At 46.8% G+C, this 13846-nt stretch overlaps 1 protein-coding gene across 7 annotated transcripts in view; it reads right to left on the bottom strand.

The window, feature by feature from the left end:
- The window catches only part of IQSEC2 (IQ motif and Sec7 domain ArfGEF 2), a 169595-nt gene that overhangs the window by 7307 nt on the left and 148442 nt on the right, over window positions 1-13846 (bottom strand). For 4 of the 7 annotated variants that reach the window (XM_060269213.1, XM_060269216.1, XM_060269215.1 and 1 more), the window contains 6 exons: window positions 11160-11299; window positions 10919-11044; window positions 10148-10247; window positions 9644-9805; window positions 1926-2099; window positions 263-312 (listed from right to left, as the gene is read on the bottom strand). In XM_060269213.1, coding sequence (XP_060125196.1) covers window positions 263-312; window positions 1926-2099; window positions 9644-9805; window positions 10148-10247; window positions 10919-11044; window positions 11160-11299 — 752 coding nt within the window. Of the gene's footprint in view, window positions 1-262; window positions 2100-9643; window positions 9806-10147; window positions 10248-10918; window positions 11045-11159; window positions 11300-13846 lie in introns of all 7 variants that reach the window. The other 3 variants (XR_009556893.1, XR_009556892.1, XM_060269217.1) reach the window with 3 other exon arrangements.

Below are 13846 nucleotides of genomic sequence, written 5' to 3'. Positions count from 1 at the left end.
AGAAATGACTTCCCACATCCCTTAAACCTCTGTGCCTTCCTCTGCTAAGAGTGGAAGTAATTGCGAGAGAGAGAGAGAGAGAGAGAGAGAGAGAGAGAGAGAGAGAGAGAGAGAGAGAGAGAGAGAGAGAGAGAGAGAGAACGAGAACAGAGAGGCTGCAAGGCAGAGAGTGGGAAGGCTTGGGGAAACTCCACCTGTGTCCCTCCCCACCCTCAATCTCTGGCTCCCTTTCCTCCTCCTCCTCCTCCACCAGCCCACTTACTTCAATTGTGCTGTCCAAGGATCCCACGCTGTTACGGCGGCCCCGCTTGCCTGCAACAGAGCAGGGGTTAGCGAGACCTGAACTCCACCCTCCCCCTCCCTTACAGCCAACACTCCCACTTTGGAGGGGAGGAAAAAAGGGGAGCCCAGGCCAAGAGCCCCCAGCCATCCCACAACCCAATCCCACAAAGCACAGCAACAGAGCAGAGGAAGAGTTAGCAGAAGACAAGAGCTAAAATACAGAGAGTCTCCTGCCCCTGTTCCACTTCAGTCAGATGCAGGGTGGCCATGGTGTTATGGGCCTCTAGGAAGCAGGGGGCCTATTCTGCTGTTGTGCCATTATCTGTGTCAAAGTAAGTATGCCCTTGACAGTGCCCTGCCCCCTTTTACACACACACACACACACACACACACACACACACACACACACACACACACGGTTTCTTCAGGCACTTCCAAGCCATTATTTTAGGTGGGATTCAATCACAGACCAATGCATTTGGGCTGCACAATTATAGCTGAGTGAGAGGTCTTGTGCAACAAACCCATTTCCTGAAAAGTTCAGACTTTAGCAGTAAGGGAAGTGATAGGAAAATGTGTGGGGTAGAGCTTGCTTTGATGCAATGCCATCTAACCTCTCAGGATGGGATAGGCAGCATTAGGCAATAATCTCCCTGTGAACAAATCAGAATGCTCAGTAAGCAGGTGGTCTGGAAGCACCCTTCCTCACAATCAGTTTGGCTCCAAGAAGCAAGAGAGACACACATCCATTCACCAAAAGTACTGAGTCACCAGCAAACAGCAGCCACCCTGCCCCACCCAATCAACACTACCAATCCCAAATCCCGGGGCTCAATGTTTTTTAGTCAGATGTGTGGATTAGAATTAAAATGATGGTGGATGAAATGCATGTTCTTTTTAGCCAGTAGAGGGAGCCACAAAAATTACATTCTAGAGATGGGCTGGTTTTTGGAGTGGAACCAAAATCAAGCAAAGTTTGAGAAGAACTGAGCTTTTTTTAAAAAAATCTGGATGCCACCAAAACATCCATGTGAAAGACGACGAGTCTTCAGTGGAATCAAGTGGCAAAGGCTTTTCTGGTTAACCCTTGCTCCAGCATATTGCAAGTGGCACTGCGTGGTCGACATCAGCAAATAAAAACTAGCATGCCAAGGAGAAGTTTCAGCCTAGGCTTCTCCATGGCATGCCACTTTCCTACATGTAGGGATTTTACTTCTTCATTCAAATAAGCAACCTCCACATCTAAACCCTGAAGTGGTAGCCTAGAAAAATGCCCTACCAGGTAACTGGTATGAAATGGCCCAAAGTCTGGAACCTACAAAAAAGGAACCCCAAATGGCTCACAAAGCTTTACTAGAGGCATGCAGGGGCCTCTAACACACGGAGGGGGCCGCCAGTGATTTCATGTGATGGTCTACCTTAGAGGCCCTCAAGGATGCCTGGCAAAGCCTGGCATGCTAGAAAGATCCCAAGACCTGTCACAAATTTTAGTTCCTGTGGAATCTAGTGATGTTTCTTTTAAAGTTCTCATCAGCATAAACCCAGAAATTCCTTCCTTATCTTCATCCCAGCCTGAAGCCTACCAGGCTCTCCCCTCCTGGAGCCATGGAAAGATCCCAGAGTCCTGACCCCCAGCCCCTCACCAGCATCAGAGAGGTCACGAAGGGAGCTGCTGAGGGCACTGCGCTTCAGCCCTTCTCCCACAGTGTAGGCATCCTCCAGGCTACTGCGAGTCAGGGTCCCATTCACTGCATCCTTGGGCCCAGATGAGGGGGAGGCATTGGGGCGCATCACTCCTTTTTGCTTCTCTAGCTCCGCTGTGTGTAGAAGAAAAAGAGAGAGGCAGTGAGATTTAGGGGCCAATCTGTTTGATGCTCATCAGCCCCCCCCCCCCCAACAAACAGGACTTGCTTCCAGTTTACACCAAAGGAGTCTGCAAATGATGTTTGGAAATAATAAACAAAAATCATGAATCATTTGCAGGGTTTTATTTGAAACAGGGAAAGAGAACCAGTGGCCCTTGAGATGTTGTTGAACTACAATACCCATCATCCCTGAACAGTGGGAGGCATCTAAAGAAACTGGTTTGGCTGCAAAAGCAGCTTACAGATGGGCTGAGATGTAAGAAGGGCATGGATAAGAAATGGAAGAAAGGGGAAATCACAAAGGTGGCGCCTTCCCTGTGGAACACCCTCCCTTCAGATGTCAAGGAGATAAAGAACAATACAACTTTTAGAAGGCATCTGAAGTTTTTTATGTTTGATGCTTTTTTATGTTTTATATATTTTGTAAGCTGCCCAGAGTGTCTGGGGAAAGCCTGCCAGATGGGTGGGGTATAAATAAAAATATTATTATTATTATTATTATTATTATTATTATTATTATTATTATTATTACCACCCATTTTCATATCCATTTTCAATAGCACTGAGGACTAGAATCACTTAAGTATTGTGTAATGCACACAGTTCTGCTCTCAAACCCTCTTCTCATCCCCCTTGGCTTATTACAAACCTCAATTCAGGCTAGCCTAGCAGCCCCAAAATTGAAGAGAAGAAGAAGAAGAAGAGTTTGGATTTGATATCCCGCTTTATCACTACCCGAAGGAGTCTCAAAGCGGCAGACATTCTCCTTTCCCCTCCTCCCCCACAACAGACACCCTGTGAGGTGAGTGGGGCTGAGAGACTTCAGTGAAGTGTGACTAGCCCAAGGTCACCCAGCAGCTGCATGTGGAGGAGCGGAGACGCGAACCCGGTTCCCCAGATTATGAGTCTACCGCTCTTAACCACTACACCAGGGGTCAGCAAACTTTTTCTGCAGGGGGCCGGTCCACTGTCCCTCAGTCCTTTTGGGGGGCCGGACTATATTTGGGGGGAAAATATGAACAAATTCCTATGCCCCACAAATAACCCAGAGATGCATTTTAAATAAAAGGACACATTCTACTCATGTAAAAACACGCTGATTCCCAGACTGTCCGTGGGCCAGATTGAGAAGGCAACTGGGCTGCATCCGGCCCCTGGGCCTTAGTTTGGGGACCCCTGCACTACACCACACTGGCTCTCTCAATTATTTGAGTCAGGGCTTCTTTTCAAAAAATGGAAAGTGGTGCTTCCCATGAATTTCTGTTTGAAGAGTGGGTTGAAGGCTATTCAGTGAGTAAGATGACTCTTCCCACTGAATTGGATAGGCAGGGCCTTTCAAATCCTTTGCCTCCTCTTCCAAGGGAGGAGCCATCCTGCCCCCCAGAACTAACTGGCAGAGATGATAATGTCACCCCACCCCCACAAGATAAGCACAGCCATGGTGACTATGCCCAGCACAAAAAACTATGTCAAAACAGACATACCAGTAGCTTGCATTTGGAAATTACATAGCACAACACTTAAACTCTCGTTCAAACCAAGACAGCGAAAATATGTGAATTCACACTCCAAAAGACTAAGAGAATGAAGGGGACATAAAGAATGAAGCACCACTTTTTGGTTTCTCTGAAAAACTGAACACAAATTATTGTGATGAAAAATGCAGAGCTGTGGGTCAGAGGACAAGGCCCCCAACTCTGAAACCCAATGAGCCAAGTAATGGCTACTAGGAAAACAATTTTTGACGTTAAAATTTTTGGATTAGGAACTAAGGGGTCAAAAGGCAGACTCAAGAAAGCTGTGAGAACCCAATTTAAATTCCAAGAAAGGAATCTATATATGATCAGGGTGCAGGACAAATAACCCCCCAGAGAGAACATTTAAACATCAGATGGAAAGAAACAGATCCTCATCCAGACAAGAAAAAACACTGCTAAAGGAGGCCACTTGTCTTTTGATGGTGATGGTGCTAAGTCCCTTATTTATCCCTTCCTGAAGAAATGGAAGAAAATCATAAATGTCATGTGAGAGAGGATCCAGCCAGACCAGGAACATCAAGACAGGTAAGACTTCCAGGTAGTGCTGTAAATACATTTGGTTGATGCCCTTCTGGAAGCCAGCAAAATCTAGTGAGGTCAACCAGATCCTTTCAGCCTCCAAGCGGTCAGGTGGAAGAGGTCTGGGTGAGGATAGAACACTGGACCCTAACTGAGAAGATCCAGGAGAAGGGGTAGCCTCCATGATTCATGTGCCAACAGATTCAGCAGATCTGGAAACCATGGAGACCTGGGCTAAAATGGAGCTATAAAAATCACCTCTGCCCAAAGGGACTGAATCCTGATAAGAGGAGAAGGGACTTGCCTAAAGACACCAGTACAGTGGTACCTCGCAAGACAAATGCCTCGTGCAACGGAAAACTCACAAGATGAAAGCGTTTTGCAATGTGTTTGGTGACTCGCAAGACGAAGTTTTCTATGGCTGTGCTTCGCAAGACAATTTTTTGCGGTTTGTTTTTTATTTTTGCCACGGCAAACCGCGCTTCACAAGTTATCACAAGAAGAAGCGACTCACGGAACGAATTAATTTTGTCTTGCGAGGCACCACTGTACATTCAGCTAACAATACTTCTGAATGTTTTAGTATCAGCTTCTCTAGCTATATAAGCTTCTCAACCTCTGCACAGTGGCAGGATCCTGCCACGCCGTGGGGGCCAACGCAGTGCCAGCCATCCCATACTTGAACTACCATTTGAAAGGATGTAATGGAGTACTAGAAAGCTTGGGGTTGCTGTTCCTCTTAATTAAGCAATAGAAGGAGGAAAGCATCTTCTTGTCCTTGATTCTATTTTTAAAATCTTCAAAACTCTCCAAAGGAACTATCTATCAAAGAAAGGAATGAGGAAAATTTATTTTGCATTAATAACATACACTTTATTTAACTGAACTGTCAAGATGTAGGCAGAAAAAAACAGACTAGCATATTGAGTCTTTAATCTCTTTGTCAATGCAAGAGTGTACCCATGAGAGGAAAAACCCCATGGCAGAAAACATGGGCTTTGAGACCTGTGAGATCTGCCCCCTTCATGTCACTTAGGAAGGTGCTTGCATTTGCACTTATGTGTAGAATGCCCTGTGGATAGAGCCTTTAATTTCCTTAGAAATATATATTATTATCCATGACATAAATTTAGGAAATTCCCTTTTCCTGGGGAAAACCTCAGAAAGGTTTGTGGACTGAGCACTGATGATGACCCCACTCATGACACTTGGAGAAGGCAATATGAAATATTCCCTGTGTCTGGGGACTTTCAAAAGAGAACCCTCAGAATCCTGCCCCTCACTCATGGGTGGCAGCAGTGGGGGTGGCAGGATATCAATTAAACATGGCTCAGCAAACATGACACCAAAAACAAAACAAAACAAAACCCGACCTCAGCCAACTCCTACAGACAATAAACAACACAGAAGAAGCAAGAATTAAGGCAAAAGAGAAACCACAAAGGAATTTTTCCTCACAGAGAAAAAAAAGAACCTGCTAACTTGACCAGAAGTAGGGCAGAACTGGAGGGTGGGTAGTTCCTGCCCCTGGAAGAGGAGGCAAAAGACTCAAAAGGCCCTGCTTATCTAGCCCAGTGGGAGAAGTTATCCTATTCACTGAATGTCTTCCAGTCCACTCTGGCAAACTTGTAATTATTATTTCTTTACTTTGTTATTTGTTTAACCAATATTGTTTATCATTAGAGTTTCATTAGTATTGTTTTGTTTAACGTTTTATTTTGTTAAGTTATTTGTCGTGGCGAAGGGGCTTGAATAATTCAGAGAAGCTATGAGCTATGCCATGCAGGGCCACCCAAGATGGACAGGTCATAGTGGAGAGTTTTGACTAAACGTGATCCACCTGGAGAAGGAACTGGCAAGCCACTCCAGTATCCCTGCCAAGAAAACTCCATGGACAAAGACAACAGGCATATAAAAGTTATGACGCTGGAAGATGAGCCCCTCAGGTCGGAAGGCGTCCAACATGCTACTGAGGAAGAGCGGAGGACAAGTACAAGTAGATTCAGAGCTGATGAAGCGGCTGGGCCAAAGCCGAAAGGACGCTCAGTTGCGGATATGCCTGGAAGCGAAAGGAAAGTCCGATGCTGTAAAGAAAAATATTGCATAGGAACCTGGAATGTAAGAACCATGAGTGGAGGTAAGCTGGATGTGGTCAAAAATGAGATGACAAGAATAAATATCGACATCCTGGGCATCAGTGAACTAAAATGGAAGGGAATGGGCGAATTCAGTTCGGGTGACTATCATATCTACTACTGTGGGCAAGAATCCTGTAGAAGAAATGGAGTGGCCCTCATAGTCAACAAAAGAGTGGCAAAAGCTGTAATGGGATGCAATCTCAAAAATGACAGAATGATCTCGATACGAATCCAAGGCAGACCTTTTAACATCACAGTAATCCAAGTTTATGCACCAACTACCGGTGCTGAAGAAAGTGAAATTGACCAATTCTATGAAGACCTACAACAACTTCTAGAAATGACACCAAAGACGGACGTTCTTCTCATTACAGGGGATTGGAATGCTAAAGTAGGGAATCAAGAGATAAAAGGAACAACTGGCAAGTTTGGCCTTGGAGTTCAAAATGAAGCAGGGCAAAGGCTAATAGAGTTCTGTCAAGAGAACAAGCTGGTCATCACAAACACTCTCTTCCAACAACACAAGAGACGACTCTACACATGGATATCACCAAATGGGCAGCATCGAAATCAGATTGATTATATTCTCTGCAGCCAAAGATGGAGAAGCTCTATACAGTCAGCAAAAACAAGGCCTGGAGCTGACTGTAACTCAGATCATCAGCTTCTTATAGCAAAATTCCAGCTTAAACTGAAGAAAGTAGGAAAAACCACTGGGCCAGTAAGATACAGTCTGAATCAAATCCCTTATGAATACACAGTGGAAGTGAGGAACAGGTTTAAGGATTTAGATTTGGTGGGCAGAGTGCCTGAAGAACTATGGATGGAGGCTCGTAACATTATACAGGAGGCAGCAACGAAAACCATCCCAAGGAAAAGGAAATGCAAGAAAGCAAAATGGCTATCCAACGAGGCCTTACAAATAGCGGAGGAGAGGAGGCAAGCAAAATGCAAGGGAGATAGGGAAAGATACAGGAAACTGAATGCAGATTTCCAAAAAACAGCAAGGAGAGACAAGAGGGTCTTCTTAAATGAGCAATGCAAAGAAATAGAGGAAAACAATAGAATGGGGAAAACCAGAGATCTGTTCAAGAAAATTGGAGATATGAAAGGAACATTTCGTACAAAGATTACCATAATCAAGGACAAAAGTGGTAAGAACCTAACAGAAGCAGAAGACATCAAGAAGAGGTGGCAAGAATACACAGAGGAATTATACCAGAAAGATATGGAGGTCTCGTACACCCCAGGTAGTGTGGTTGCTGACCTTGAGCCAGACATCTTGGAGAGTGAAGTCAAATGGGCCTTAGAAAGCACTGCTAATAACAAGGCCAGTGGAAGTGATGATATTCCAGCTGAACTATTTAAAATTTTAAAAGATGATGCTGTTAAGGTGCTACACCCAATATGCCAGCAAGTTTGGAAAACTCAGCAATGGCCAGAGGATTGGAGAAGATCAGTCTACATCCCAATTCCAAAGAAGGGCAGTGCCAAAGAATGCTCCAACTACCGCACAATTGTGCTCATTTCACACGCTAGCAAGGTTATGCTTAAAATTCTACAAGGCAGGCTTAGGCAGTATGTGGATCGAGAACTCCCAGAAGTGCAAGCTGGATTTCGAAAGGGCAGAGGAACCAGAGACCAAATAGCAAACATGCGCTGGATTATGGAGAAAGCTAGAGAGTTCCAGAAAAACGTCTACTTCTGCTTCATTGACTATGCAAAAGCCTTTGACTGTGTCGACCACAGCAAACTATGGCAAGTTCTTAAAGAAATGGGAGTGCCTGATCACCTCATCTGTCTCCTGAGAAATCTCTATGTGGGACAAGAAGCTACAGTTAGAACTGGATATGGAACAACTGATTGGTTCAAAATTGGGAAAGGAGTACGACAAGGTTGTATATTGTCTCCCTGCTTATTTAACTTATATGCAGAATTCATCATGCGAAAGGCTGGACTAGATGAATCCCAAGCCGGAATTAAGATTGCCGGAAGAAATATCAACAACCTCAGATATGCAGATGACACAACCTTGATGGCAGAAAGCGAGGAGGAATTAAAGAACCTTTTAATGAGGGTGAAAGAGGAGAGCGCAAAATATGGTCTGAAGCTCAACATCAAAAAAACCAAGATCATGGCCACTGGTCCCATCACCTCCTGGCAAATAGAAGGGGAAGAAATGGAGGCAGTGAGAGATTTTACTTTCTTGGGCTCCTTGATCACTGCAGATGGTGACAGCAGTCATGAAATTAAAAGACGCCTGCTTCTTGGGAGAAAAGCAATGACAAACCTAGACAGCATCTTAAAAAGCAGAGACATCACCTTGCCGACAAAGGTCTGTGTAGTTAAAGCTATGGTTTTCCCAGTAGTGATGTATGGAAGTGAGAGCTGGACCATAAAGAAGGCTGATCGCCGAAGAATTGATGCTTTTGAATTATGGTGCTGGAGGAGACTCTTGAGAGTCCCATGGACTGCTAGAAGATCAAACCTATCCATTCTTAAGGAAATCAGCCCTGAGTGCTTCCTGGAAGGACAGATCGTGAAGCTGAGGTTCCAATACTTTGGCCACCTCATGAGAAGAGAAGAATCCTTGGAAAAGACCCTGATGTTGGGAAAGATTGAGGGCACTAGGAGAAGGGGACGACAGAGGACAAGATGGTTGGACAGTGTTCTCGAAGCTACGAACATGAGTTTGACCAAACTGCGGGAGGCAGTGCAAGACAGGAGTGCCTGGCGTGCTATGGTCCATGGGGTCACGAAGAGTCGGACACGACTAAACGACTAAACAAACAAAAAACAAAAAATGTGTATTTTAACTTCAATAAAGCTTATTTTTTTCCATTAAAAAAAAAGATATCCCGCTTTATCACTACCCAAAGGAGTCTCAAACATTCTCCTTTCCCCTCCTCCCCCACAACAGACACCCTGTGAGGTTGGTGGGGCTGAGAGACTTCAGTGAAGTGTGACTAGCCCAAGGTCACCCAGCAGCTGCATGTGGAGAAGCGGAGACGCGAACCCAGTTCCCCAGATTAGGAGTCTACCGCTCTTAACCACTACACCAGGGGTCAGCAAACTTTTTCTGCAGGGGGCCGGTCCACTGTCCCTCAGTCTGAATGTCTTCCAGTCCACTCTGGCAAACTTAGCTGCCTACTATCTGCTTACCACCTGGGCTGTTGGATGCTGCCCCAATGATGCCATCCACAACCCTCATCCATTATCCCCCCTGCTGCCTCCCTTCCTACAGTATCCATGCCCCCTCTTAATGCCTCCTGTCCTTTAACAATCCCTGCCCATCACTCACATTCCACACGGTACTTCTCCATCTCTTGCACTTCAGCAATGGATTCCCGCAGGTCACTGGTGAAGCGCAACCGATCCTGCAGGCTGGGGGCATTGAAGATGATCAGGACTTTCCTCTCCCCACCGGGAACAGCTGAGAGCAGTTTAATCCCGAACTGGTAATCTGGGTGGCAGAGAGTGAGATGCTGGGTGACTGTGGGCCCCACTACTCACCCTCCCCTTCAATGCGGGTAACTGGCAACACAGAGCTGGGCCCGGGCAAAGGGTTTGCTCTGAGATGGGGAACCAGGACGTCTCCAGCTACAGACAAAGGCATGAGCAAGCAGAAAGGAGGTCCACAATAGGAATGGGGCCGAAGGCACAACATCAATGTGGATCACTGAGGAGAGCTCAGTGGAGAGAATGGAGAAAAGATGCTAATTTGGGAGAGCTGTTAGTATGTTGTGCCGGTTGAGCCCTGGGTTCTAGGCTCCTGTATCATGACCTATGGTTAAGAGAAACTCACATGAATTCTGAAAGAGCTGCAACTGCATCTCAACAAGAGGGAAGCTCTGGCGGAAACTGTATGTCACAAGGATCTTCTTCTTCTGGAATATCTTTGTCACCTAAATGTTGTGAGGAGATGCAGTGGGAAAGCAAAGGATCAATGAGGAGTAGAGAGAGCAGCGAGGTAACTGTTCACTAACCCAAGCACAGTGCTCAGAATTAGTCACCCAATTAGCTGAAACCTGCTTCTTTCCTGAGTTGCAACAGTCCAACCTACAAGTTAAGAACTTATTTGCTCTTATTGTCTGTTCAACCCATAAGGTATTTTCTTATGGAAGTTTTCAGAGCAGAGGGGGAGCTCAGAAGGAGCTTGGATATAATGTGGCATGGATGTTTAAAATAGATTCGTTAATTTAATTTATCCACAGTCCTTTTCTTTACAATGTGGTGCTACTGACGAATACATTTTTTTAAAATTAGCCAGTCTCCTGCATTGAGACAGCCTATTACCTCATGACAATGGCCATGTGGCACCACAAAAGCACTGTGGGAGAGAACCAGGAGGCAGCAGGCAGGCAGGTAAGTAAGTAAGTATAAAGCACAGCTTAGCAGTCATAGCTTCTTCCAAGAAATCTTGAAGATTTTTGTGACAATGTCCACAAGGTACGTGCTTCACCCAGGCATGTCAAAGCAGGTGCATGGTGGGGCAGCCAAATCTGCTCAAAACAAGCCACTCCATCCATCTTCCAACCCTCCCTCCACCACTAAAGCCTTAGCTCCCTGACCTTACCACTAACAAATCATTGAAGAGGAAGACCTCCCTCTGGTGTAGCCCAAGCCTCTGTGGCCGGTTGGGGTCAGGGACCTCATACAGCTGGCAGCAGCAAACCAGGCGCCTGTGGGGCAAAGAGAGAACCTGGGTGGGACAGACAGACAGACAGACAGAAAATGTTAGGAGTGGAGCCAGAAAGAGGGGCAGAAACCTTCCGTAAGCCCAAATCCATCTCCTCAGACAGCCTCTTCCCACTCACCGGCTTTTTGCCCACAATCATTCGCTCCACTGCTTGGACCTGAGATACGTGGTCATCATTGGTGCGCAGCTCCCGACTCTGAATTCTCTGGTAAATCCCTACAAGTAGGTCACGGGGAATGTCCTCGCCGTTATCTACCCCTGGTGAAGCAACAACAAAAGAGGTTGCAGAGAAAGACTTTGCCAGATTTAGTCACTCTCAAAAGCAAAAGCAGCTCTTCGAAGTGCTTTCCATAGGATATTCCCATGAGTCTTTGCAACAGCCCTACAAAATAGGGTAATAATATTACTCCATTACTGAAGACAGAGGTTGGAGGAATGAATGACTTATCTGATGCTACTACTGGCCAGGCTTGCATCTGCTTGTGCACACAGGCTGATCACTTCTGCTTTGGTCTTTCATTTGCACAAGGGGTGTAAACAAACCAGGAAGGTTAGCATTATGACTGAATAAAGGATTGTGATTTATTTCACCCTAACATGCCACGTTTAATAAGCCAACAGCAAACCTTGTATCTCTTTTTAGTAAAAGCAATATGGAATGTTTGTGAAACACTATAAAAGCATGTTTCCCAGGGGTGAAGGTGGGATGCCTACTGCACAATGATTAATTGCCTGATTGAATTTATATCCCACCCTTCCTTCCGAAAGCAGCCCAGGGTGGCAAACACATCCATAATTTTTTTAAAGGCATTCTCTAAAAACAATTACAATGAAAAACAGTATTTCATACAATGATCTCAGGGATCCTAGGACACTGGACAGTATTCTGCAGCCACCAAATGCTTGGGTGATCAGGAATGTTCTCAAATTCCTCACTTGGAAACCACCATTAAAAAGGCCCCATCACAGGGTCACCACCAACTCCACCAATTCAGGACCAGGCAGTTCCCCACACCCACCTGCTCCCTGTCCCCCCCCCCCAAACAGTACTTCTGTCTTGTCAGGATTCCAGGCACTCACACAGGACATTCCACTCACACAGGACATTCACCACCTTCACTGGTTCTGATTTAATGAGAGGTAGAGCTGGGTATCATCCGCATACAGTGGTGCCTCGCTTAACAAACGCCCTGTAAGACGAAAATTTCGCTTAAAGAAAGGATTTTTCTAGCGGAGGTTGCCTCGCAAGACGAATTCATTTTACAAAAAAATTGTCTTGCGAATCACGGTTTCCCACAGGAATGGGGTTAAACCACTGAGCCTAGGGCTTGCTGATCAGAAGGTCAGCGGTTCGAATCCCTGTGACGGGGTGAGCTCCCGTTGCTTGGTCCCAGCTCCTGCCAACCTAGCAGTTCGAAAGCACGTCAAAATGCAAGTAGATAAATAGGAACCGCTACAGCGGGAAGGTAAACGGCGTTTCCATGTGCTGCTCTGGTTTGCCAGAAGCGGCTTTGTCATGCTGGCCACATGACCTGGAAGCTGTACGCCGGCTCCCTCGGCCAGTAATGCGAGATGAGCGCGCAACCCCAGAGTCGGTCACGACTGGACCTAATGGTCAGGGGTCCCTTTACCTTTACCTTTTATGGGCAAAAAAAATAATCAAAAAAATGCAATGCATTCCTATGGGATTCGCTAGACGAATTTTTCGTTATAAGAATAGACCCGTGGAACGAATTAAATTCGTCTAGCGAGGCACCACTGTACTGGTGAACACCCAGCCCAAACCTGCAGATGATCTCTTCCAGATGCTTCATATAGATGTTGAAAAGCATGAGGGTGAGGATAGAGCCCTGAGGCACCTTGCAAGTGAGAGCCCAGGGGTCTGAACACTCATCCCCAAACACCACTTTCTGGACACGGCCAAGGAGGATGGAGTGGAACTACTGCATAATTGTGCCCCCAGCTCCCAACCCGCCTAGATGGTCCAGAAGGATACCATGGTCACTGGTATCAAAAGCTGGCCAACTCCCTCCTCACAGTTCTACTTTTGGCCTCGGAGAAGGAACACGGTCCTTCCTCCGCCTCCCCGTCCCCTCCCCCTCAGAGCCTGGCAGCTGCGGGGGAAACTGCCGTGTGTTCCTCGCGCGGGAGAAAGGCCAGGCAACGCGGGCGCCTCTATCTCCAGTGAGCAGGGCCATCAGAGGTGACCCCGGGGACAACTCGGCGGCCAAGACTCCGCGCACTTTCCGGAGGGAGCTTTCTGCTCTCCTCCCGCCACTCTGTGGCTCTTCCCCATTGTAAATGCTGCCATGGTTACCCAAGCAAGAATACAAAAGCCCGCCATGCAAAGGTAACTCTTCCTCCACTTTCGTTTCCCACTCCTCCATCTCCTCCACCCCCCGAATCCATTCAAGCAGCCACTGCCAATCTCTCCGCAAGCGAGATTAGCATCCCTTGTGCTCCCTGCGCAGTCGAGCAGCAGCAGCAGCCGGAGCAGCAACCCAAAAGTGAGCTGCGCCAAGGCGAATGTGCCGCGCTCGTCAGCGCATAGGGTTTGTTGCAGGGCAGGCAAGGGAGAGGGGGAGAGAGAGAAGTGCAGGAAGCGAGCCGCGCAGAAAGAGAGAGAGAAGCGCAGGAAGCGAGCAGCACAGAAAGAGCTTCGGCTGCTCCCGAGCCCGGCTCTTCCACGTGTCAGGATAATAACAATTCTGACGGTCCTCTGAGCCCCAGTGCCACCAGCCCAGAGGCTCCTGCGGAAAGTGACCCGGTGGTTTTCCGGCTAGGAAAGGGTTGGGGGTGGGGCGC

Source organism: Zootoca vivipara, chromosome 16 (assembly GCF_963506605.1).
Source record: "Zootoca vivipara chromosome 16, rZooViv1.1, whole genome shotgun sequence".
Lineage (NCBI taxonomy): Eukaryota > Metazoa > Chordata > Lepidosauria > Squamata > Lacertidae > Zootoca > Zootoca vivipara.
Note: the sequence above shows the minus strand (reverse complement) of the source record. Positions and strands in the feature narration are given on the sequence as shown.